General features: G+C 39.8%; 2 protein-coding genes and 1 pseudogene across 2 annotated transcripts; all 3 read left to right on the top strand.

Moving 5' to 3' along the window:
- Window positions 1-8,462: 8,462 nt before the first annotated feature.
- On the top strand, window positions 8,463-14,273 carry LOC133015052 (phospholipase A and acyltransferase 4-like). The gene is made up of 4 exons (XM_061082187.1): window positions 8,463-8,564; window positions 9,253-9,346; window positions 11,731-11,987; window positions 13,558-14,273. The coding sequence occupies exons 1-4, from the start codon at window positions 8,463-8,465 to the stop codon at window positions 13,723-13,725; spliced, it is 621 nt and encodes a 206-aa protein (XP_060938170.1). The 3' UTR covers window positions 13,726-14,273.
- Window positions 14,274-17,889: 3,616 nt separating this feature from the next.
- Window positions 17,890-19,160, top strand: LOC133015051 (phospholipase A and acyltransferase 4-like; annotated as a pseudogene).
- Window positions 19,161-20,447: 1,287 nt separating this feature from the next.
- Window positions 20,448-26,453, top strand: LOC133015783 (uncharacterized). The gene is made up of 8 exons (XM_061083052.1): window positions 20,448-20,504; window positions 21,510-21,612; window positions 21,747-22,006; window positions 22,817-22,919; window positions 23,054-23,310; window positions 23,970-24,072; window positions 24,207-24,466; window positions 25,835-26,453. Exons 1-8 carry the CDS (start codon window positions 20,493-20,495, stop codon window positions 25,931-25,933), a joined length of 1,197 nt encoding a protein of 398 aa, XP_060939035.1. The 5' UTR covers window positions 20,448-20,492; the 3' UTR covers window positions 25,934-26,453.
- Window positions 26,454-27,760: the final 1,307 nt, after the last annotated feature.

Raw genomic sequence — 27,760 nt, 5'->3', positions numbered from 1 at the left:
GAGTTCTTGACAGTGTAGAGGTGGACAACCACACTTATGCAGCCTTAATGAAAAATAATTTGTGAAAGAAAAACATTTATTATGAAGTTAATAAAATATACACAATTTACTAAAGATGAGCTTCCTATATGAAGATGTGTATGTGAGTATGCGTGTGTTTGTGTGTCTGTGAGCTTTCAAAATGGCGGCTGGCCACTCCAGAGATAAAGGCTCCACCCCTTTGGAATGTTTACGACCTGTAGCGGGGGTCAGAGAGATATTGGGGGGAGATATGTTGGTGTGTGTTGGTGCCAAATTAGAAAAAGATACTAGATGCATGCAAGGAAAGACTGTGAAGAGCATAACATGACTTACATTAACTTTCAAATAACATAAAACCAAGATATCACAGCAACACGAATCAAATTTATAAACATCACACGGAATCGAATAAGCAGTCTTTGCTTAGCCTAATATAATTATTAAGCCCTGGACCAACCCCCCCCCCCCCCCCCCCCTTCTTACATGGGAATGGTGTGATGGCTCTTTTAAGGATTTAAATTGTGATTTGAAATAAGAATATTATTGTCGGATGGAACCACATCTCAAGCTCCATAGTATGAACCTGATTGCCTCACATTGGTTGGAAGTACTCCCTGAATTAATATTCCAGGGTGGCGTTGTTGGGTTTTTGTGATTAGACTATTTAAATGTTAAATTAGACAAGTCAATCACTTCGTTGGCCACACGTGAAAACGTTCTTTGGTAAGTCAACCTGTGGCAGGCCTGTGTCGTCGTATGACCCTCGTGCTCGTGCACACAAACAAATACAACAGGAAACCACGATGAAGAGCACTTTGATCACTGCACATTCACATTGACTACATGTCCAGTTTATTATTTATATTTGTATTTTCATGTTTCTTTTTAGTTTAAAGGAAAACCAGGAGACCTGATCGAGATCTCCCGTGGGCCCTATCAGCACTGGGCCGTCTACATTGGAGGAAATTAAGTGGTCCATGTAACTCTTAACAGTGAGTAAAGTGATAACTATATTCACGTTAGAATATCACATGGACATAACGTGTATTTCATGATGGCATCTTCCTCCTTTCCTCTTTCTTTGCCTCCCTGTTCTTCCTCTTTGTCTTTTCTATAAAACACACAGGTGGTCTGTCATCTAGCTGGTTGGCGAGTCTGAGCAGCAGCAACGGAAAGGTGAAGCGTGAGAAGCTCACCGATGTGGTTCCCCTCAAGGCTGTGTTCTTTCCCCTCTACTCTTCTCCCTGTACACCAACAGCTGCACCTCCAGTTCTCCAGTCCGTCAAACTCCTAAAGTTCGCGGACGACACCTTCCTCATTGGGCTCATCTCTGGTGGGGAGTCCGCGTACAGGTGGGAGATTGACTATCTGTTGACCTGGTGTGATCAGAACAACCTGGAGCTCAATGCTCTGAAAACAGTGGAGATGGTTGTGGACTTCAGAAGGAACCCAGGCCCAGCCACCCCCATCATCCTGAGAGACTCCCCAGTCCTCACTGCGGAGTCCTTCCGCTTCCTAGGCACCATCATCTCCCAGGACCTCAAGTGGGAGCTGAACATCAGCTCCCTCACCAAAATGGCTCAACAGAGGATGTACTTCCTGCGGCAGCTGAAGAAGTTCAACCTGCCAAAGACAATGATGGTGCACTTCTACACCTGCATCATCGAGTCCATCCTCACCTCCTCCATCACCATCTGGTTCTCCGCTGCCACCGCAAATGACAAAGGCAGACTGCAGCGTATCATCCGTTCTGCTGAGAAGGTGATTGGCTGCAATCTGCCATCTCTACAGGACCTGTTTGCCTCTAGGACCCTGAGGCGTGCAGGTAAGATTGTGGCTGATCCTTCCCGCCCGGGTAACAAACTCTTTGAGGTTCTTCCTGATGGACCGAGGCTGCGGTCCATCAGGACCAAAACCGCCCGCCACAAGACCAGCTTCTACCTGGTTGCAGTGAGCCTTATCAACAAGGCCCGGGACCCCCACCTGACTTGGACTCTTATCCCGCCCTCACGCCTCTAGTCTGTGTTACATTAACACACATAACAGTATATTGCACATTGCATATTGCACATCCACATTTGTCTCCTGTTTTGCATTTTAGTTTTTATTTAACTTTTTATTTCTTGTATATATTTTTGCTTTGTTTTATATGTAGTTATTATTTCGTTTGTGAAGTACGTATTGTCTTTTTATGTTTTATGTTCATTGTTTGCACCTATATACCAAAGAAAATTCCAGGGAGGTGTTAACCTACTTGGCAATAAATAATTTCTGATTCTGATTCTGAAGAAAACAATTCCTGATATATCAAAAAACTGATAATAATAACATAAAATAAAATCTCCTGGGATAAAAACCAAAGAGGACAAAGCGAAGAGTTTTTATCGATGATCGTATCATATACATTTAATTTCATATAAATGAAAAACGAAGGAAAAATATCTTAGTTCTATATAAAATGATGTATTGACTCCAGTTCACATTTTAAAGCTCTTGGTATCATTTCATGCATACAATTTCAATAGTTAATAATTAATCGTTCATGTTTATCTCTTGCCCTGTAAGTGACTTCACCTTGTTTCCTTGTGATTGAGCTTTTACAGGAATCACGTCTGAACGCCATGCGAGCGTCTGTCTGCCAACCGGCTGCCACGCCCCAGCCACCGCCACAAATTCCTGAATGCCTGAACTCTCACCTGGTTCAACTGGTTTCTTTTTTTTAAGACTCCATGAGGGAAAAGGCTGCAAATGGCAAAAACAGGACCGGCCCCAAACTGCATTCTGTACACCATTTGGCCTTTTCAAGTTCAGTCGCATGTCTGTTGATTTGTGTAATACCCCAAGCACTTTCCAGCGTCTGATGCAGAGGATGTTTGGTGATGAGCAGGGTCAGTCCTTGCTTATTCATCTTGATGATATTATTGTCTTCTCTTCCTCTGTAAAACATCATCTGCAGAGGCTGGAGATAGTGCTTGGTCGGCTACAAAAGGAAGGCCTAAAAGTAAAGCTCGAAAAGTGTGCGTTCTTTCGAAGGGAGGTTGGCTACTTGGGGCATGTCATCACAAGCCAGAGTCTCCACAAACCCCAAGAAAATCAAGACTGTTGCTATTGGCAGCGCCCCCGTCACATATCAGAAATGCGCTCCTTTTTGTGTTTCGGCAGCTACTACTGTCGCTTTGTAGACGGTTTTGCCAAGCTGGCTGGCCCTCCTCATAAGCTGGTGGCTGAGCTGGCAGGTACCAAGCCCAAGAAGGGGCCAGGCCAGGTTTTGGGTGATGTGTGGACACCTCAGTGTGAGGTGAGCTTTGAGGCCTTGAAGTCAAAGTTGGTCTCGTCCCCGGTGCTAATATATCCGACTTTTTGCGGGCCTGTATTTTGGAAATCGAAGCCAGCTATAGTGGTCTTGGAGCTGTCCTCTCACAGGAGACTGACAATGGCGTGAGACCTGTGGCCAATGCCAGCAGAGGCCTTTGGCCCAACGATCGCAACATGTCGAACTATAGTACCTTTAGTCTTGAAAGTCCTCCTGTCATGACCCCATTGCAGCCCAGGTCTGTTCTGGCAACACCTCCTGCTCCTGGAGGTTCCTCACTGCCAAGTCCTTCACTGTCCCCAACTGAACAGCCAAGTCCCGGTCAGCTGGCTCTGCGTAGATCCGCTCGTTCCACAGCGAACCACCATTCGAATGTCCATCATCTTCCTTGGCCTGCTGATTACCAGGACAATGCAACAAATAGATCTCCAGGCCCGCTGTCTAATTCCCGGTCCCAACTGGGACATGTTTCATTTTTTCATTGTACTAATTTTTTTTGTTGTGATCAATTCTTCATTATATATTTAATGTAAGAATCGAGGTGAAATTAAATGGAAACTATCTTCTGAGCAATGGATGTGTTATGTTAATTTTGAAACATGTATCTGTAATTTGCAGGAAAATATAAGGATGTTAGATTTCTATTTGAAATTGTTTAAATCGTGCAATTGGTCGAAACCTGAATGCACCTGCTGCGCAATTCATGATAAATAAAACTCAGCCCTGTGCTAGTAAAGTATTGTTTCATCAGGGCCGTGCAGGCAGGTTATACAGGTTCTTTATCTGCAGTAGTCCAGTGCACACACAAAGGATGTGTCAGAAACTGAGAGACGAAGAGCTGAAGACATGTCACACACGGTGAGTCTCCTGCTGCTCATTAGTTACATTAGATTTAGTTTTTGTCCCTTTACAGTGAAACAGTTTTAAATGTTCTTTGTGCGTGAAAAGGTGTAGGCACAGACATGTCATAAATTGGTGTAGATTAAAATATATCAACAAACTTTACTTTGAGTTTGTTCACATAATGTGTGGAAAGTTTTTCAGTTATGAGTAAAATACAACATTAGCGGTTTTAAAATGTGATTTTATCAAAGAGTCGACAACGGGAACCAGAATAAACAGGATGAAGTGTGTGATCACAGCAGCGTTTCAATAATAAACTGATTTATTTACCTAAAAATGATGAAAATAACGAGTTGTGGTCCATAAGGGGTCGACTGAACAGAACTTCAGTTTTATAAACTTTAACAAAATAAAACTGAACCGAATCGAACCTGAACAAAGAAAAACAGATCCAACAAAGGGGAAGAAATATAATGACCAGAGGTGTCAAGTAACGAAGTACAAATACTTCGTTACCTTACTTAAGTGAAATTTTGGGTATCTATACTTTACTAGAGTATTTATTTTCCAGACGACTTTTTACTTCTACTCCTTACATTTTCACGCAAATATCTGTACTTTCTACTCCTTACATTTTTAAAATAGCCTCGTTACTCCATTTTAATTTTGGCACACAACCGCACCGGAGGGTTCAGAAAAAAGAGAAGAGCAAAGCCAGAGCTGCGCGCGGCGTAAGCCACCGTCCTCTCAGCATCCGCCGCTGTCAGGTCCATCGGAGCAGGCTGGCAGAGGCGCACGGAGGTGGGGTTCAGAAGAGCTGAGAAGGAGAAGGAGGCACCGCACGGTCGTGGACTGGGCTCAGACAAAGTGGAGGAGACAGAAAAAGCGAAGGGGGGGGGGGGGGGGGACACAGCACTCGCGTGCCAGCCCACACACACTGACATCCCGGCCTGGGAGACCATAAGCACTTGTGGGGGGGGGGGGGTTGGGTGCCATGCTCGACCATAGTTGACATCAGGGCTGTATAACGGTAATAGTCCTTCCGCAGGTTCACCTACGGAAACCTTGTTACGACTTTTACTTCCTCTAGATCAGGGGTGTCCAAACTACTGCCCGCGGGCCAACTGCGGCCCGCCATCCATTTTTAATTGGCCCGAAAAAAATTTATAAAATAATAATAATAATAAATTAATAAATGATAATAAATATGACCCGCGCTTACTGGGAATTCCTCGTTCATGGGAAATAATTGCAATCCCCAATCCATATCACGAGTGGGGTTCAGCAGGTTACCCGGAGACACAGCAGATGTACTGAAGTCCTTCCCAGCTGTGTGCAAGCTATCACTTAAGTTTAATACTGCACTCCCTGCCTCAGCAGCCTGTGAAAGACTGCTTAGTGTTGCAGGACTCATCTTCAGGCCAGGAAGAGCATGCATAGGCTCAAATAACTTTGAGAACCTGCTGCTTTTGCGGCTGAACAAAGCCTATTGGTCGTGTTGTTGTAAATACAGGATTGAGTCCAAAGGTCTCAAGGTCTCTTCCAATAAAGGTTATTGATAACATTCCACTGAAGTTTGACTTTTTGCATTATTACAATTAGGGATGAGCGAGTACAGCATTATGGAAGTGGGTGTGATTTAAACCGGAAGTGGGCTGGATTTAACCCGGAAGTAGGCCGGGTTGTCTTGAAACGGGCGGGGCTTTAACCAGTATGTTATTTTAAGCATGCAATTGATATGGGTTGATCAGAAATTGTTATATTTATTGCTGATTAGAAAACTATTACAGGACAGCATCAGCATTGAGCTTCAGATCAATGATTTTGATCACAATAGCAAACAAACTATTTACAGAACAAGTTTTGCAACAATGAATACAACACATGCTGTTGCAATTATGAAGTGAAAAGTGTTTTCATACTCAACATAACTTTCTTTTTTTAACTTTGAAATTTTTTTATTTTTATTTTTTTTTAATTTATTTCCACACCAGGTGCGTGCGTGCGCACGCGTGTGTTTGTGTGTGTGAGTGTATGAGTGAGTAAGAGAGAGACAGAGAGAGAGACGGGGGCGGGGAGACTGTGTTCTACTGTCGAGGGAATTTCACCCAGACATATATCAAAAACTGTAAGAATTCACGAATCAAACACCACACATAAACAAGTACTTGTCTTTTACTTGCAAGGGAAGTCCGGACCTCTGAGTGGGTCGCAGCCAACTTCGACGGTACTTCCCATGCACAGCATATTTATTCGAAAGCTCAGTTACAAGTTATAGGTGGGGTTACATTTGCATACTAGACATAGCTTAATCGTCACATCTTTCAGAGGCGCGTTTCTCTGTCTCGCATACTTCCGCTTAAGAACTGAAAAGCAGAAGTTCAGCTAGAGCACAGTTATTGCAGGAAAGAGAAGTTCAGTCAGAGGGCAAGACTGTTTGTGGTTTCCTTTGCAAGGCTGTGTCCTCGTATGACCCTCGTGCTCGTGCACACAAACAAATACAACAGGAAGCCACGATGAAGAGCACTTTGATCATTGCATATTTACATTGACTACATGTACACTTTATTATTTATATTGTTATTTTCATCTTTCTTTTTAGATTATTGGAAAACCAGGAGACCTGATAGAGATCTTCCCTGGGTTCTATCAGCACTGGGCCGTCTACATCGGAGAGAATGAAGTGGTTTATTTTGTTCTAGATGGTGAGTGAAGTGATAACTATATTCACATTAGAATATAACACGGACATGACGTGTATTTCATGATGGCATCGTCCTCCTTTCCTCTTTCTTTGCCTCCCTGTTCTTGTTTGTCTTTTCTATAAAACACACAGCTGGTGACTCAACTGGCTCGTTTGAGCGTCCGAGCAGCAGAGCAGAGGTGAAGCGTGAGAAGCTCAGCGACGTGGTCGGCAATCACCGTTTCAAAGTCAACAATCTGCTGGATGAAGAGTACAAGGCTCGTGATCCCTACGTCATAGTGAAGGAGGCCTGTGAGATTGTGGGCCGCGAGCTATCGTACAACGTTGTCACTTACAACTGTGAGCACTTTGCAATCGAGATGCGATACGGCAAGGCAGAGTCTCGTCAGGTGTGTATCTATATGTTGGGTTCGTTAACCTTGTTAACTCTTCCACAGCTAAATTAGTGTGTAGATGTTGTGTTACTGTCGTACTTTATATTTACATCGGGAGCAGGTCCTCTCTATGGAGGCAGCCATGTTTTTTTACAGTAGCCCAGACTGGACAAATTAAACCTTTTGAGTTTCTATGACGACTGAAGCTGCCACAGGTTCTCTCTCATGTTTGGAAGGGGAGGGTGAGGTGAGGGGTGTTCAGCTGCAACATGACACTTCACCCCTAGATGTCACTAGATTCTACACACTGAACCTTTAAGTGTGGTTTCATAAGGGGACTGTGGCAATAACCGTTCTCCTCATCTTGTCTCTCACAGGTTCAAACAGCAGGTTTGATCACAGGTGCTGTAGCAGTTGGGGTCTTAGCAGCTTTAGATAGATAGATAGATAGAGTACTTTATTCATCCCCGAAGGGAAATTAAGTTGTCATAGCAGCCGGTATATTTGAATACAATAAAATATAATACAATACAATACAATAAAATTAAAAATATTGAGGTAGAAAGAATAAAAAACAGAAGCACAAGATAAAATACTATACTATTTAGGTGCAGTTCTGTTCAGCAGCCTTTCCGGCAAAGAGGAACAGAAAGAGGAAGACTACAGGAAGAAAAGAAGAAGACATCAACAACACTTGCACTAATGAGACAGAAACATGACAAGAAAGATCTCTCCATTGTTTTAGTTGATGCAGCCGACCTCGATTATGATTGAAACTATTTAAATAAACAATTTCACTTGTGCAGACTAGAGAGAAAACTGTTGTTGTTCCTTCAACACATTTAAAAGACTGGACCTTGAATCTAAACTGTTAATGTAAAAATATATTTAGAAAAGCCATTTATCACATGTTTCCTTTTTTTTATTGTAATCATTTGTTTTGTTGTAATCAATTCTTCATGATGTATTTAATGTAATAATCAAAGTAGAATTAAATGAAAACTTCCCAACAATGGATGTGGTTTTTTTTATTTCAACATGTGTTAATTTACTTTGGAAAAGCGTAGCTGTACTTTGCAGGAAAATATAAGGATGTTAGAGTTGCATTTGAAATTATTTAAATCGTGCCTCACAAATGGTCAAAACCTGAATGCAGAGTTGCTGCTGCACATTTCTAGAGAAATGAAACTCAGCCCACTTACGGGAAATGATTGTGAAGTTGAGGGACGTGCAGATCTGCAGTATCCAGTGCACCACACAGGATGTGACAGAAGCTGATAGACGAAGAGCTGAAGACATGGCACAAAAGGTGAGTCTCCTGCTGCTCATTAGTTACAGTAAATTTAGATTTTGTTCCTTTACAGTGAAACTGTTTTAATTTGAATTGTGAACATAAAAGCTAAAATTTTTTACAAAATACAGAGTTCTGGTCCATAAGGGGTCGACTGAACAGAACTTAAGTTTTATAAACTTTAAACTAATGAAATCAATGGGTTCATTAGTTTTCTCCCATCAAACGAAAACACAACCTTTTTTCACATGCACTTTATTCAAACCACTTGGTGAATACAGCACCTGAACACGTGGATGTCAGAAACACATGTTGTCTACAATCTTATCAATGTCAAGTGAAGGTTGGTCTCAGTCCACGAAGCTGATGACCACAGGACGTACGTATCTCTGACAAATGTTTAGTGCGCTCCATGAATTACAATGTGAAACCAAATCTAAACAGATCAAATGGAAACAATGTTGGTTTCAGACTTTGAGGTGTGAAAACCTCTCAAGTAAACTTTCTTCCAAGTCCTGATACATTAGTCGAGTTTCTTTCGTACGTCAACCTGTGGCAGGGCTGTGTCGTCGTATGACCCTCGTGCTCGTGCACACAAACAAATACAACAGGAAGCCACGATGAAGAGCACTTTGATCACTGCACATTCACATTGACTACATGTACACTTTATTATTTATATTTGTATTTTCATATTTTTTTTTAGTTTAAAGGAAAACCAGGAGACCTGATCGAGATCAGCCGTGGGACCTATCAGCACTGGGCCGTCTACATCGGAAAGAATGAAGTGGTTCATTTCGGTACAGACAGTGAAGTGATAACTATTAGAGATTAGCCGGATACACTTTTGCCGATTACGAGTATAATACGAGTAATCGGAGTCATTATCTGTGCTCGGACTGAATGAAAATCCTCACACAGCGTCACAGCGCTCCTCCCGTCACACACGGCTCTGCTCACTCACTCACAGAACAGCTCTCTGTCTCTCAGTCACTCAGGTTCACTGCGCATCGGGACTGTTCCATAGGCTCAGTCAAGGAAGCAGAAATGATTCGTTCATTTCCCGACTGGGTCTTCGGGTACGAGTCTTTGGAAAAATTTTCACGAGACCTGCATTGGCTCAGTAGCAGTGTTAATTTCGTTGACGATAACGATAACGAAAATTTTCGTTAACGCCCCTTTTCCCATGACTAAGACGAGACGAAGACGTAACGAAATGGATCTTTGAAAATAAAAACTATGACGAAATCTATTTTAATTTTCGTTAACGAGACGAAACGAAAATGTTGGCGGTTGACTAAGTCACAACAATTTTTAAAAACATAATCGTATCAGGCCGTCATGAAGTACCCGGAGCGGCAAGTGTGTGTGTCTGTGTGTGTGTGCGTGTGTGTGTGTGTGGTCCCACACAGCGCACCGGTCCCGAGGCTCCGCCCCCGCGCACTCGCTCAGAGAGACACAGTGGGATCAGAGCTCGTTCATGTCAAGCAGGCCGGTCACTGACTCACCGGCTGCTTCTTAACTATGGAAACAGTGAAAACACAGAGTTTATCTGGTCTCAGCTGCTCTGAGATCAGCGCCGCAGCTTCTGGATCAGAGCAGAGGCTGCAGTTGGTTTCTACCGAGCTGCAGTTTCACTGTCCGCCTCCAGTCTGATCTGCTTTCAATTTTTGTTTTCACATTTCGCCAACGCCAACTAAAATATATAGGCTGCAGCTATATGTTTTTATTTATTTCAAAATAGGGTACTTCTTATTTCATACATTTCCCACAAATATGGGGATGACTCAAATAACCCTACATAGTTCTGCGTTTAATTTATTTCAAAGTAGGCCTACACTTGCCTGTGTATTTTCTTCTCCTCTTCATAAGCATTTGGTGTTTCCCTTTGTTGTAACAGGTAAAAATAAATTAAATGTCAACAGTTTTCTTTATTGTTGTTCTATAATTTCATAAATGCAATAATCTACAGATTAGTATAGTATAACTTTATATAAAATTGTATCAGCTTTGTTATCAAATATGTTTTGCAGCTCCAGACAAATTTTATTTGGGGGAAGAGGGGGCAAAATGGCTCTTCTGATAGTAAAGGTTGCCGCCCCTGCTATAGACCTATAGGAGGGACATCTAATGGACAACCTAAGTACTGCAAGCTAGACTAGTACGCAGTTGTAGACACAACACAGGGGGTCCCTGGACCTGAGAAGGGAAGATAAGGAGTTTAATGTGGCTATTAAATGTGACTAAAACTAGACTAAAATGTAATTTGTTTTCGTCGACTAAAACTAGACTAAAATGTAATTTGTTTTCGTCGACTAAAACTAGACTAAAACTAAGAATGATAAAAATGACTAAAAATAGACTAAAACTAATATGCATTTTCGTCAAAAGACTAAGACTAAGACTAAATCAAAAATAGCTGCCAAAATTAACACTGCTCAGTAGAGGAGCGCTGGAGATGCGAGGGACGTTCACTGTCTCCCGGAGAAATGATCACTCTGTGTTTTTAGTATAGAAAGACGTGAATTATATTTGTTCACAAGTCATAATGACTGGTTTTGTTATTTTCACTTTACATTTACACTTACTTTACAGTAAAGTAAACCTCTATTAAATACAGTACAACATGACAGTTTGTATGGTTTGAAATTGTCATCTATTATCACACTGGCATTTAATTATCACGGCAAACAATTACACTGCACTAAACTTTAAGTGTTAATGTAAAGTGAAAATAACAAAACCAGTCTGTATGACTTGTGAACGAATATAATTCACGTCTTTCTATACTAAAAACACAGAGTGTTAATTTCTCCGGGAGACAGTGAACGTCCCTCGCATCTCACTCACACACACACACACCTGGTGTGGAAATAAATTAAAAAAAAATAAAAATAAAAAAATCCTAAAAAAATTTCAAAGTCAAAAAAGAAAGTTATGTTGAACCAGCCCACTTCCGGGTTAAATCACACCCACTTCCGGGTTAGGCCCCGCCCACTCCGAGTACGGATACGGATAATTCATATGGTTAACAGATACAGATAATGCTGTACTCGCTCATCCCTAATAACTATATTCACGTTAGAATATAACATGGACGTGATGTGTATTTCATGATGGCACCTTCCTCCTTTCCTCTTTCTTTGCCTCCCTGTTCTTCCTGTTTGTCTTTTCTATCACACAGGGGGTCTGTTATCTGGCTGGTTCAAGAGTCTGAGCAGCACCAGAAAGGTGAAGCGTGAGAAGCTCGCCAACGTAGTCGGCAGTGACCGTCACCAGGTCAACAATCTGAAGGATGACATGTACGATGCTCGTGATCCTTCCATCATAGTAAAGGAGGCCCTTGAGATGGTCGGCAGCAAGCTACCGTACAACGTAGACACTTACAACTGTGAGCACTTTGCTACCGAGATGCGATACGGCAAGGCAGAGTCTCTGCAGGTGTGTATCTAACTGTTGTGTTTGTTAACCTTGTTAACTCTTCCCCAACAGAATTAGTGTGTAGATGTTGTGTTTGTTAAAAGGCGATTGACAATAGACAAGACTTTCTTTTCTGTTTTCTCCACAAAGTGAGTCATGGTCTTGAACGCTCCACTAACTGAGAAGCTCTCTCTACAACTCTGATATGACTCAAAAGAATCAAAGAGTTAGGATTCTTAATAGTTATCTGAAGTGCATGTAGTGGAGATACTGATATTGGGGATATAAAACATTTATGATACTAATACATCAGCTGATATTTATTCCTATGGTGTCGTTATCAAACCCTTATTACATAAAAATGTAAATCAGGCTTGATATTATGCTTTCAATTGTAAACTCTACTTTAATTAATATGAATATAAATAAATTAAAATAATGCAAACATATAGAGCAGGAAATGTGTGGAAACATTTCAAATGACCCTCGAGGGGAATCTAAATATTCTGAAAGGCTATTGCAGAGGAAATACTGATTAATGTTGTTAATACATCTTTAAATAGCAGTGATAGTAATTGAATATTATTGTTTGGTAAGTCTGTTTTATAAACAGGTTAAATCAGGTAAAGTTTGGTTTGTTTGGTTTTTGCAGCCCACAGGGAAACCACATCTTTACATTATGAACATTCGGGTTTATAATAAACTCAGAAACCATGTGAACAGAATGAATCAGAACATGATTTATAATAGAGTTAACAAGCTTCTGAAACATTTCAACTCTAATCAACGCAGAACAGATTTAGTTAAAACTCATTTTATTGAGCCCTCTATCTATTTATCAATCTATTTATTTATTTAATAAACACAATCTACTGCAGTTGAATACATGCAGATGTGAGTCCATTGTGATATTTCAAACACTGCAGGAAGATGAACAAACTCTTTAATCAGTGGGTTCATCTGTCACCTTCACTGTGTCGTTTACATAATAATCCAGAATGTTAAACCAACCATCTCACAGCCATTAAAGGTCCAGTGTGTAAGATTTAGGTGAAAACATCTACTGGCAGAAATTTAATATACAATAATCCTAGTGATGTTTCCACTAGTGTGTTTCATCTAAATTGTACGAATTGTTTTTTTCTTTACCCTAGATTGGGTTGTTTATATTTAACAACTTTAAATGAACATACTTTATATTTAAATTCTTTATATGAACATACCTTATATTTAACAACTTTAAATGAACATAGTTTATATTTAAATACTTCATATGAATGTACTTTATATTTAAATACTCTATATTTACATCAATAGCAGGTCCTCTCTATTGAGGCAGCCATGTTTTTTACAGTCGCCCAGACTGGACAAACTAAACCTTTAGAGTTTCTATGACACTTCACCACTAGATGTCACTAAATTCTACACATTTTACACAAGTGTGGTTTCATAAGGGGACTGTGGCAGAGCTTTACTGAGTGAGATTCCACTCGTCCAGATTATATTTGAATGTAAAATTAACAAAATGATTTGACCTTCAGTTTGTCGATTGTTTAAAAAATTATGGGTTGTCTCATCTTGTCTCTTGCAGGTGAAAAAACCTTCTTTGATTTCCGGCGTCAGAGGCGCCTTGGTCATCGGAGGCCCAGTTGCCGCTGGAGGAGTCACAGGTGCAGCTGTAGCAGATGGGGCAGTTTCTGTCTTAGAATGGCAGTTTCGCAGTCGTACCAGAAGTAAAGAGGAAATTTACCCCTTTTAATTCAAATTATATTTTTTTCAGAGGAAGGGGAAGACAACAAGAACGAATCACAACACTGGCAACAATGAATTTTGGCATGTATCTGACAGTGATTATGATTTAAACTATTTAAATAAACAATTTCACTTGTGCAATCTGGAGAGAAAAAGGTTGTTGTTCAACACAGTTAAAGGATATTTGACCTTGAATCAGATAAGACAATAAGGCATTAAATCATCTGCAGGATAAGACTAAAGACACATCTCGTCAGACTTCAACTTGGATTAAAAATTATTTAAAAAAAAAGTTTCTATATCTGTTTAGTAGCACCTATATATCTAGTAGCACTTATATAACACCTACATATAGTACTTTGTAGTTTGGCTTTCATGTACTTGATTCTTGTTGCTCTGGGTTTGTTCTCTCATGGTTGATGCTCTTATTGTGACTTTGGATAAAAGCGTCAGCTAATTGAAATGTGATGTGATGTGATGTTAGGGATGTTTCTTTGTCTTTCACGTCATTTTTCCCTTTTTAAACGGATCAAATAATCATTTGAACACACAATATATATGCAATTAAAGAATTTAAGATACATTTCGTCAGTGTAAATGATTTTCCTAATTTTAAAAATATATTTAGCAAAGATCACATGTTTTTATTTTTTCATCCGACTAATTTGTTGCGTTGTGATCAATTCTTCATTTTATATTTAATATAATAACCAAAGTAGAATTAAATAAAAACTATCTTCCCAACGATGGATGTGTTTCTCATTTCAACAGGTTGTGTTAAGTTGCTTTTAAAACGTGTATCTGAACTTTGCAGGAAAATAAAAGGATGTTAGATTTGTTTTTGAGCAAAGTAGATGAAGCGGTGAGAGGTGGAGCAGGGAAGCGGAGAGGAAGAGGAGAACACAGTGATGCTTCTCTTGTGCTCTAGTTATGAGCTTAGAGGGTTTTTATCCTCCGTCGTGTCTGTGGCAACATTGTGCTGCATCACAGTCCGACACTGTTCACATGTGGAGCCTGTTACAGACGAGGAGGTGGAGCCAGGAGGATTCACACAGATCTACATGCTGCATGTGTGTGTGTGTGTGTGTGTGGGGGGGGGGGGGATGCATGTCTCTATCTCTGTGAGGAACAATATGAGTGTTATAACTTTCAATTTGAGACATTTGTGGAAATAAAGGTGTTTTTACAGTCAGACCCCTAAACTGTCTCTTGGCCTGGGAGCAGGAGCTACAGCTGCTTTCATACAAGCTAAGTGACCACAACAGAGCGATAGGTAAATATACTTTGCATTGTTTTAACATGCTTGTTTTGTTCCACCTGTCGTTTGCTTCATTCAGTCTGGCTTTCCTGTCCTTTAACTTTCGTTTGCTTTACTTTGTGGTTTTGTCTGATATGCGTCTGCCTGATTTGTGGCTCTCTATTATTCTCTGTTCTTTTGTTTATTGTAAATAATTTAGCTCCTGTCATGAATTGATTTATCCGAATTATTTGGCTTTAGAATAATTGTGTGGATTGAGTTCTTGTGTAGTTTCACTGTTATAAATGTATATTTTTCTGGGGTTGTTTCTTTATTTGTGTTTCTTTGGTTGAACCGTATGAAGCCTTTACTGATGTGTGTTCCCTCTTTACTTTACAGGAGCTGAGAGCCCAAGGTGGTGGAGGCTGGTGTTTTCTGTGGTGTTGTCTCCCTCCTGTGTGCTGTGCTATTCACCCCCAATCCGATTTCCCACTGTTGTGTGTGTGTGTGTGTGAGGATGTGTGTGCACGTGTGATCGTGGTGACTCTCCTAGGGATGTGTCGAGCCAGGTCCTCGCCCGGACCGGCGTCGTGTTCGTAGATTCGAGGTTCAGATGGGAAAGGCAATGATTTAGACAAGTTCAATGTTCAAAAGTTTCACAGTAATACGTTTATTGTATAAGAACAATACTTACAGAGTCTCTGGGGTTCTGTCGGACACGTCACCAGGATTTCTGGATCATGTCGAGAAGAAGCCCTGTTTTATCCTAAGTCCACAGTATATATAATCAGACCCAGGGTGCGGCACAGAGGAGGTTCCTTTTTGAGGAGACCCGTTATTGGTCTAATGTTTGCTGCTTCCTTAATGTGCAGCTATGCAGATTGTTCACCTCACATTCACCTCAAATTGTGTTTCACTTCACATCAGAATGTCACAGGTTCATGTGCATGGTTACCAGTCGGTTGCTATGGCTGGTTCCTGTTTTATTGTCCTATCGCTACTTATACGGTCGTGCCCTGTGCCTGACCCTGCGTCTGAGTCAAAAAGAGGACACCTTATTCTTTTTTTTTCTTAAATATTTTTATTAGGAGGTATGGCACAGTAGAACAGGAATCAATGTCAAATTTACATTGGGTATCATAAAATCTCAGTACGACAATTAACAATATATAGAGATATTGACACCATAAAAACACTGTGCATCACGATGGATTAAGAGTAAGGTATACAGTCCTTCTCCTAGGATGTTTTTCTTATTTTATGGACCACATGAACGTGGTCATGCGAACAATACATTACACAACTCAATGAAAATAATAATAATAATGATAGATAGATAACTGAAAATTCTATTAAGTCATAATTAAGTATTAAAGCTGCACAGTATAAATAACTTAAAAGAAAAAATAATTAAAATTAAATAAAAAAATTTAAAAGTAAAAAAAAAGAATAAGTAAATGAATAAATAAAAAGGAAGAAGAAAGAGAGAAAAGAGAGAGAGGGGGGGGGGTCTGTCAATCAGGGGGCAGGGACTGGAGAGAATGAAAAAGTTTATAAAGGTTATAAAGGTTCTTTATCTGCAGTATTCCACTGCACATATACAGACTAGTTTCGATTTTTACGATATATAATGACTGATCAGAGCATTTCAGAAACAAAAGGAGCAGAGAGAGAGAGAGAAAGTGAAAGAGAGAGAAATTAATTATAAATAAGGTCAAAAGGTTGACATAATAACTCCATAAATGTTAACTATTAACTAAAGTGAGTTATTGACAGTTAAAGTCCTTGTGTGACACAAAGTGATACAACAAGTAAAATCCATAAACATGAAGTTCGGTCTTTGTAATGGAAATAATTCAAAATACTGGAGGTTAAAATATCATGTGTGTTGTTGACTTTTTCGTGATTGGACTATTTAAATGTTAAATTATATTAGTCAATCACTTCATTGGCCACACTTACATCGTGCAAATGTTCTCTCACAGCGTCACAAATGATTGAAACCTGAATACACCTGATGCACAATTCATAAGAAATGACACTTAACCCTCTGCTAGTAAATGATTTTGACAATAGGGCCGTGCAGGCAGGTTATAAAGGTTCTTTATCAGAAGCTGATAGACGAAGAGACGCTGAGTCTCCTGCTGCTCATTAGTTACAGTAGATTTAGATTTTGGCCCTTTAGAGCAAAACAGTTTTAAATGTTCTTTGTGTGTGAAAAGGTGAAGGAACGGACATGATGACATAAATAGCTGTAGATTAAAATATTTCAACAAACTTCACTTTGAGTTTGTTCACGTAATGTGTGCAAGGTTTTTCACATGAGTAAAATACAACATTAGCATTTTAATGCAGCTTTAAAATGTAATTCTATCAAAGAGTTTACAACAGAAACCAGAATAAACAGGATGAAGTGCAATAAACCGATTTATTTTCCTAAAAGTTAACAAAATACAGAGTTCTGGTCCATAAGGGGTCGACTGAACAAAAACTTCAGTTTTATAAACTTTAACCAAATGTAACTGAACAGAATCAAACCTGAACAAAGACAAAAACAGATCTAACAAAGGGGAAGAAATATAATGACTGATCAGAGCATTTCAGAAATAAGGGAGCAGAGAGAGAGAGAGAGAGAGAGAGAGAGAAAGAGGAAGAGGAAGAGAAAGTGAGAACTGCAGAGTTTTGTCTTTCTGATTTAATGCTGCCTCAACTTCTTCACAACTTCAACAGAACTTCTTGTTGTCTTCACCTCTGATGATTTAATGCTTGAACGACAAGGGCGTTCATTTTGTGAGAGTAAAATCAAAATGATGATAGAGTTCAATCAAACTAATGAAATCAATGGTTTCATTAGTTTTCTCCCATCAAACGAAACACAACCTTTTTTCACATGCACTTTATTCAAACCACTTGGTGAATACAGCACCTGAACACATGGATGTCAGAAACACATGTTGTCTACAATCTAATCAATGTCAAGTGAAGGTTGGTCTCAGTCCACGAAGCTGATGACCACAGGACGTACGTATCTCTGACAAATGTTTAGTGCGCTCCATGAATTACAATGTGACACCAAATCTAAACAGATCAAATGGAAACAATGTTGGTTTCAGACTTTTAGGTGTGAAAACGACTCCAGTAAACTTTCCTCCAAGTCCTGATACATTAGTCGAGTTTCTTTCGTACGTCAACCTGTGGCAGGGCTGTGTCGTCGTATGACCCTCGTGCTCGTGCACACAAACAAATACAACAGGAAGCCACGATGAAGAGCACTTTGATCACTGCACATTCACATTGACTACATGTCCACTTTATTATTTAAATTGGTATTTTCATGTTTCTTTTTAGATTAATGGAAAACCAGGAGACCTGATCGAGATCTTCCGTTGGGGCTATCAGCACTGGGCCTTGTACATCTGAGCGCCAGAGCAGAGGTGAAGCGTGAGAAGCTCACCGACGTGGTCGGCAATCACCGTTTCAAAGTCAACAATCAGAAGGATGAAGAGTACAAGGCTCGTGATCCCTACGTCATAGTGAAGGTGGCCTGTGTGATGGTGGGCCGCGTGCTAAAGTACAGCCTTGTCACTTACAACTGTGAGAACTTTGCAACGGACCTGCGATACGGCAAGGCAGAGTCTCGTCAGGTGTGTATCTAACTGTTGTGTTCGTTAACCTTGTTAACTCATCCACAGCTAAATTAGTGTGTAGATGTTGTGTTACTATCTTACTTCATATTTACATCAGGAGCAGGTTCTCTCTATGGACGCAGCCATGTTTTTTACAGTAGCCCAGACTGGACAAACTAAACCTTTTGAGTTTCTATGATGACTGAAGCTGCCACAGGTTCTCTCTCATGTTTGGAAGGGGAGGGTGAGGTGTTCAGCTGCAACATGACACTTAACCACTTGATGTCACTAGATTCTACACACTGAACCTTTAAGTGTGGTTTCATAAGGTGACTGTCTTAATAACTGTTCTTCTCATCTTGTCTCTCACAGGTTCAAACAGCAGGTTGGATCACAGGTGCTGTAGCAGTTGGGGTCTTAGCAGCTTTAGGTGCAGTTCTGTTCAGCAGCCTTTCTGGCAAAGAGGAACAGAAAGAGGAAGACTACAGGAAGAAAAGAAGAAGACGTTGTTGTGGTTCCTTCAACACAGTTAAAAGACTGGACCTTGAATCAGAACTAATTGAAGTGTTTCTTCAGTGAAAATGATTTTCCCAATTTTAAGACTTGAATCTAAACTGTGAATGTAAACATATATTTAGAAAAGCCATTTATCACATGTTTCCTTTGTTTTCATTGTAATCATTTGTTTTGTTGTAATTAGGGTTGCAAAGGGGCGGAAAGTTTCCAGTAAATTTCCGGAAACTTTCCATGGGAAGTTTAGCTTGGGAATTTTGAAAAAAAAAAACTAAGCAAATTAAACGCTGAGCAATAAAAACATAATTCAAAACTCTATTTTAAAGATGTATGGAATGCAGCACACGCTGCACATTGAATTTCAACCCTCCACTTTGCATTCTTCCATCACATGCACAGATAATTCCCAGCATCCTTCACACTACAGCAGGGCTGTTGAGGCCTGCTGTAGTGTGCAGGACTAGTCAGGTAAGTTTCGATGATATTACTGGGGAAAATATATTAGCATGCTGATTGAGGATTGTTCATCTGTTCATTTAGCCTATTTCCATTAATTTATCCATCAATTGTAAAATATGTTTACAGACGATTCCAATTGTTTGGCTAACTATTTATATCTCTGGCATTGCATTAGTGTTTTTTTACAAACTTTTTTCTCATCTTATTCTACAGAACAATGCCACGTGCACTATCTCATGTGTGGAGACATTTCACCTCATCCAATGTAGAAGGAAAGGCTGTGTACATTTGCAAATACTGTGCAAAGACCTATGTTAAGAATGACACAACGATGCAGAAGCATGTAGTCAAGTGCCCAAAGTTTCCTCAGGGCTCAAATCAGCCTATGACAAAACAAAATGTTTATATGTATGTCTTTATATGACAAGGTAAATACAGTTAGTATAAATTACCCACAACATTTCCAGTTTATTCCCGTTAATTCCTGTATATTCCCGTTTATTCCCGTTAATTCCCGTATATTCCCGTTAATTCCCATGGAAAGTTTCCAACTTTGAATATTCCCGGAATTTTGCAACCCTAGTTGTAATCAATTCTTCATGATGTATTTAATGTTATAATCAAAGTAGAATTAAATGAAAACTTCCATACAATGGATGTGTTTTTTTTTATTTCAACATGTGTTAATTTACTTTTGAAACGCGTAGCTGTACTTTGCAGGAAAATATAAGGATGTTAGATTTGCATTTGAAATTATTTAAATCGTGTCTCACAAATGGTCAAAACCTGAAGTAGCAGAGTTGCTGCTGCACATTTCTAGAGAAATTAAACTCAGCCCACTTACTGGAAATGATTGTGAAGTTAGGGGACGTGCAGATCTGAAGTATCCAGTGCACCACACAGGATGTGACAGAAGCTGATAGACAAAGAGCTGAAGACATGGCACAAACGGTGAGTCTCCTGCTGCTCATTAGTTACAGTAAATTTGGATTTTGTTCCTTTACAATGAAACTGTTTTAATTTGAATTGTGAACATAAAAGCTAAAAAAATAAACAAAATACAGAGTTCTGGTCCATAAGAGGTCGACTGAACACAACTTAAGTTTTATAAACTTTAACCAAATGTAACTGAACAGAATCGAACCTGAACAAAGACAAAAACAGATCTAACAAAGTGGAAGATATATAATGACTGATCAGAGCATTTCAGAAACAAAAGGAGCAAACAAAGAAAAAGAGACAGAGAAAGTGAAGGTGAGTTTGCAGAGTGAAAACTAGAACTGCAGAGTTTGGACTTTCTGGATTAATGCTGCCTCCACTTCTTCACAACTTCAACAGAACTTCTTGTTGTCGTCACCTCTGATGATTTAATGCTTGAACGACATGGACGTTCATTTTGTGAGAGTAAAATCTAAATGATGATAGAGTTCCAACAAACTAATGAAATCAATGGTTTCATTAGTTTTCTCCCATCAAACGAAACACAACCTTTTTTCACATGCACTTTATTCAAACCACTTGGTGAATACAGCACCTGAACACGTGGATGTTAGACACACATGTTGTCTACAATCTAATCGATGTCAAGTGAAGGTTGGTCTCAGTCCACGAAGCTGATGACCACAGGACGTACGTATCTCTGACAAATGTTTAGTGCGCTCCATGAATTACAATGTGAAACCAAACCTAAACAGATCAAATGGAAACAATGTTGGTTTCAGACTTTTAGGTGTGAAAACGACTCAAGTAAACTTTCCTCCAAGTCCTGATACATTAGTCGAGTTTCTTTGGTACGTCAACCTGTGGCAGGGCTGTGTCGTCGTATGACCCTCGTGCTCGTGCACACAAACAAATACAACAGGAAGCCACGATGAAGAGCACTTTGATCACTGCACATTTACATTGACTACATGTACACTTTATTATTCATATTTGTATTTCCATGTTTCTTTTCAGTTTAATGGAAAACCAGGAGACCTGATCGAGATCTTCCGTAAGGACTATAAGCACTGGGCCGTCTACATCGGAGGACAAATGGTGGTACATTTTGTTACAAATGGTGAGTGAAGTGATAACTATATTCACGTTACAATATCACATGGACATGACGTGTATTTCATGATGGCACCTTCCTCCTTTCCTCTTTCTTTGCCTCCCTGTTCTTCCTGTTTGTCTTTTCTATAAAACACACAGTTGTTCAGTCGTCTGGCTCGTCGGCGAGTCTGAGCAGCAGCATCGGAAAGGTGAAGCGTGAGAAGCTCACCGATGTGGTCGGTAATGACCGTTACCAGGTCAACAATCTGCTGGATGACAAGTACGAGGATCGTAAGCTTTCCATCATAGTGAAGGAGGCCTGTAAGATGGTGGGTCGCGAGCTACAGTACAACCTTGCCACTTACAACAGTGAGCACTTTGCTACCGAGATGCGATACGGCAAGGCATTGTCTCTGCAGGTGTGTATCTAATTGTTGTGTTCGTTAACCTCGTTAACTCTTCCACAGCAAAATTAGTGTGTAGATGTTGTGTTTTTTAAAAGGCGATTGACAGTAGACGAGTTTTCCTTTCTGTTTTCTCTACAAAGTGAGTCATGGTCTTGAACGCTCCGCTAACTGAAAAGCTATCTCTACAACTCTGATATGACTCAAAAGAATCAGAGAGACAGGATTCATAATAGTTATCTGAAGTGCATATAGTGGAGATACTGATATTGGGGATATAAAACATTACAGCCCGCTGCCAACCGCTACACTCCACCCCTCACCGGGCAGGAGCGCACCAGGTGTCCCTCCTCACCACATGCTTTAGTTTAGGGGATTTACTACCAAGAGACACCATCTTGATCTGGGACACAATCTTACCATGTAGGGACAGTTCCTTCACCAGAGTCTCATTCTATATAAAAGCGGGTGCGTTGGAGCTCATCACCCTCGTGGCTGGGTTTACGAGTGGGGGAACAGGGTTAAAAGTGTCGTGGATCACCACTCCTTTCTCCACCAACTCGCTCACCCTCACCCGAATCTAAACAGATCAAATGGAATCAATGTTGGTTTCAGACAAACTTTCCTCCAAGTCCTGATACATTAGTCGAGTTTCTTTCGTACGTCAACCTGTGGCAGGGCTGTGTCGTCGTATGACCCTCGTGCTCGTGCACACAAACAAATACAACAGGAAGCCACGATGAAGAGCACTTTGATCCCTGCACATTTACATTGACTACATGTACACTTTATTATTTAGATTTTTATTTTGACGTTTCTTTTTAGATTAATGAAAAACCAGGAGACCTGATCGAGATCAACCGTGGGCCCTATCATCACTGGGCCGTCTACATCGGAGAGAATGAAGTGGTTCATTTCACTACAGACGGTGAGTGAAGTGATAACTATATTCACGTTAGAATATTACATGGACATGACGCGTATTTCATGATGGCACCTTCCTCCGTTCCTCTTTCTTTGCCTCCCTGTTCTTCCTGTTTGTCTTTTCTTTAAAACACACAGGTGTTCAATCATCTAGCTCGTCGAAGAGTCTGAGCAGCAGAGGAGAGGTGAAGCGTGAGAAGCTCGCCGATGTGGTCGGCATTCACCATCACATCATCAACAATCTGCTGGATAACAGCCGTAAGCCTCGTGATCCTTCCGTCATAGTGAAGGAGGCCTGTGAGAAGGTGGACAGCAAGCTACAGTACGACGTTAAAACTTACAACTGTGAGCACTTTGCTACCGAGATGCGATACGGCAAGGCAGAGTCTCTGCAGGTGTGTATCTAACTGTTGAGTTTGTTAACCTCGTTAACTCTTCCACAGCAAAATGAGTGTGTAGATGTTGTGTTTTTTAAAAGGCGATTGACAGTAGACGAGTCTTCCTTTCTGTTTTCTCCACAAAGTGAGTCATGGTCTTGAACGCTCCTCTAACTGAGAAGCTCTCTCTACAACTCTGATATGACTCAAAAGAATCAAAGACACAGGATTCCTAATAGTTATCTGAAGTCATGTAGTGGAGATACTGATATTGGGGATATAAAACATTAATGATCATAAAATATCAGCTGATATATATTCCTATGGTGTCGTTATCAAACCCTTATTACATAAAATGTAAATGAGGCTTGATATTATACCGTTTAATTGTAAACTCTACTTTAAATATATGAATATAAAAAAAGTAAAATAAAGCAAATATATAGAGCGTGAAATGTGTGTAAATGACTTAAGTAAACTTTCCTCCAAGTCCTGATACATTAGTCGAGTTTCTTTCGTAGGTCAACCTGTAGCAGGGCTGTGTCGTCGTATGACCCTCGTGCTCGTGCACACAAACAAATACAACAGGAAGCCACAAAGAAGAGCAATTTGATCACTGCACATTTACATTGACTTCATGTCCACTTTATTATTTAGATTTTCATGTTTCTTTTTAGTGTAATGGAAAACCAGGAGACCTGATCGAGATCTTCCGTAAGGACTATCAGCACTGGGCCGTCTACATCGGAGGAAATGAAGTGGTTCATTTCGGTACAGAGGGTGAGTGACGTGATAACTATATTCACGTTGGAATATCACATGGACATGACGTGTATTTTATGATGGCACCTTCCTCCTTTCCTCTTTCTTTGCCTCCCTGTTCTTCCTGTTTGTCTTTTCTATAAAACACACAGGTGGTGGATCGTCTGGCACGTCGGTGAGACTGAGCAGCAGCAAAGGATATGTTTTGTGTGAGAATTTCGCAGATGTGGTCGGCAGTGACCCTTGCAGTGTCAACAATCTGCTGGATGACAGGCGCAAGCCACGTGATCCTTCCATCATAGTGAAGGAGGCCTGTGCGATGGTGGGCCGCGAGCTAAAGTACAACCTTGTCACTTACAACTGTGAGCACTTTGCTACTGAGATGCGATACGGCAAGGCAGAGTCTCTGCAGGTGTGTATCTAACTGTTGGGTTCGTTAACCTCGTTAACTCTTCCACAGCTAAATTAGTGTGTAGATGTTGTGTTTTTTAAAAGGCGATTGACAGTAGACAAGTCTTACTTTCTGTATCTGAATTGCATGTAGTGGAGATACTGATATTGGGGATATAAAACATTTCTGATACTAATACATCACCTGATATATATTCCTACAGTGTCGTTATCAAACCCTTATTACATAAAATGTAAATGAGGTTTGATATTATACCGTTTAATTGTAAACTCTACTTTAAATTAATATGATGATAAATAAATATAAATAAATAAAGCAAATATATAGAGCGTGAAATGAGTGGAAATGATTCAAATGACCCTCGAGAGGAATATAAATATTCTGAAAGACTATTGCAGAGGAAATACTGATTAATAATGTTGTAAATACATCTTTAAATAGTAGGAATAGTAATTGAATGTTATTGTTTGGTAAATCAGTTTTTTAAACAGGTTTAATCAGGTTAAGTTTAATTTGTTTAGTTCAGTTTTTGCAGCCCACAGGGAAACCACATCTTTACAGTCTGAACAATCGTGTTTATAATAAACTCAGATGCCATGTGAACATAATGAATCAGAACATGATTTATAATAGAGTAAACAATCTTCTGAAACATTTCAACTTTAATCACAGCAGAACAGATGTAATTAAACAAATTTTATTGAGATCTTTATCTATTTATCTTTTCATTTGTTTATTTAATATAATCTAATGCAGATGAATACATGCAGATGTGAGTCCATTGTGATATTTCAAACACCGCAGGAAGATGAACAAACTCTTTAATCACTGGGTTCATCTGTCACCTTCACTGTGTCGTATACATAATAATCCAGAATGTTAAACCAACCATCTCACAATAATCCTAGTGATGTTTCCACTAGTGTGTTTCCTCTAACTTGTACGAATTGTTGTTGTCTTTACCCTAGAATGTGTTATATTTAAATACTTTATATGAACATACTTTATATTTAAATCAGGAGCTTCTCTTCTCTACGGAAGCAGCCATGATTTTTACAGTAGCCCAGACTGGACAAACTAAACCTTTTGAGTTTCTATGACGACTGAAGCTGCCACAGGTTCTCTCTCATGTTTGGAAGGGGGGGGGGGGGTAGTTCAGCTGCAACATAACACTTCACCTCTAGATGTCACTAAATTCTCCACATTGAACCTTTAAGTGTGGTTTCATAAGGGGACTGTGTCAGAGCTTTACTGAGTGACATTCCACTCGTCAAGATTCTATTTGAATTAAAAATCATCAAAATGTTTTGTACTTCAGTTTGTTGACTGTTTCTAAAATAACGATTTGTCTCATCTTGTCTCGCACAGGTTATTAAGAAACTGATCAAAGGCGCCAAGGTCGTGGGCGCCTCAGTCGTGGGCGCCTCAGCCGTGGGCGCCTCAGCCGTGGGCGCCTCATACAAGTAGATGGGGCATATGCTGTCTGTAAAGCTCCGCTCAGCATTAGTCGATTCCAGCAATTAAGAGGAGGAGGAAGACAACAAGAAGAAAACAAGAACAAACACTGGCAACAATTAATGTTGGCATGTAGCTGACAGTGATTATGATTTAAACTTTTTAAATAAACGATTTCACTTGTGCAATCTGGAGAGAAAAAGTTTGTTGTTCAACACAGTTAAAAGAGATTTGACCTTGAATCAGATAAGACAATAAGGCATTAAATCATCTGGATGATAAGACTAAAAACCTCAGACGTCACCTTGGATTAAAAAAAATACTAATACAAAAATTCCTATATCTGTTTAGTAGCACCTCTATATATCTAGTAGCACTTATATAACACTTACATATAGCACTTTGTAGTTTGGCTTTCTTGAAGCAAATTGTACTTGATTCTTGTTGCTCTGGGTTTGTTCTCTCGTGGTTGATGCTCTTATTGTGACTTTGTATAAAATTGTCAGCTAATTGAAATGTAATGTGATGTGATGTGAGGGATGTTTTGTTTGTCTTTCATGTCATCTTTCACTTTATAAACGGATCATCTAATCATTTGAACAACATTTATTGGCAATAAAAGAATTTAAAGATACATTTCTTCAGTGTCAATGATTTTCCTCATTTAAAAAAATATATTTAGCACAGACATTTATCACAGGTTTCCATTTTTCATTTCACTAATTTGTTGCGTTGTAATCAATTCTTCATTATATATTTAATACAATAACCGAAGTAGAATTAAATGAAAACTATCTTCTCAACGATGGATGTGTTTTTTATTTCACCAGGTTGTGGAATTTTGCTTTTGAAACGCGTATCTGAACTTTGCAGGAAAATAAAGGAATGTTAGATTTGGAAATAAAGGTGTTTTTGGAGATTCCGTTTTTTTGAAAGTGGGTCTGATGTAAGTGTTGAGATGAGAGTTACACTTGTAGCTGTGATGGTTGAAGTGTCTCTTGGCCGGGAGCAGGACGTCCTGTATTACAGCTGCTTTCATACTAAGTACAGCTGCATTGATCGTAGTGGGGGGGAATTTCTCCAAACTTCCTGTAGAGCTAAAGGACGCCGGGACGCTGCTCTGAGTGAGGCCTTCCTGTCTAACTTCCAAGTAATGATTGTGAAGTTAGGGGACGTTCAGATCTGTAGTATTCCAGTGTTCACACACAGGATGTGACAGAAGCTAATAGACGAAGAGCTGAAGACATGGCACAAACGGTGAGTTTCCTGCTGCTCGTGACTTACAGTAGATTTAGTTTTTGTTCTTTTACAATCAAATGTAACTGAACAGAATCGGACCTGAACAAAGACAAAAACAGATACAACAAAGGAGAAGATATATAATTCACCCGCTGTGATTTGTGGCGGCTGGTGCAACCAGGAAAGATGGGAAAATGTGAAGCGACATTTCGGTTAAGCGACGCTGTAGAAACCCCCTGATGGATTTCATAAAAAGTACATAATAAATTCAACATCTTCACCTCTTCATGCTGCGGCTTCAGGGATCCAGATTTTGACAAGTTAATTAAACCCTTGCCTTTGACCATTGCAGAAGTATTACACATTGAACCATATAATAGGTTTTTTTTGTGACACCAGCCAAAAAAAAAGGGAAATGTTTTCCCAAAGCAGCCAACAGGACCGACGTCAAACTGACAGGTTAGCTATTAGTGTTTGTTCCATCCAGATGATTCAGGTGATGTGAAGCGAGTCCTTCCCACTGTTCAGGAGCTCTGAATGGGATTCACATACCCACACTTTACTTTCTGTATCGCAGGCTCAATTTCAAAAGGATAAAGT

The sequence above is a fragment of the Limanda limanda genome, chromosome 12 (assembly GCF_963576545.1).
Source record: "Limanda limanda chromosome 12, fLimLim1.1, whole genome shotgun sequence".
Lineage (NCBI taxonomy): Eukaryota > Metazoa > Chordata > Actinopteri > Pleuronectiformes > Pleuronectidae > Limanda > Limanda limanda.
This window is presented reverse-complemented; position numbering and strand designations above follow the sequence as displayed.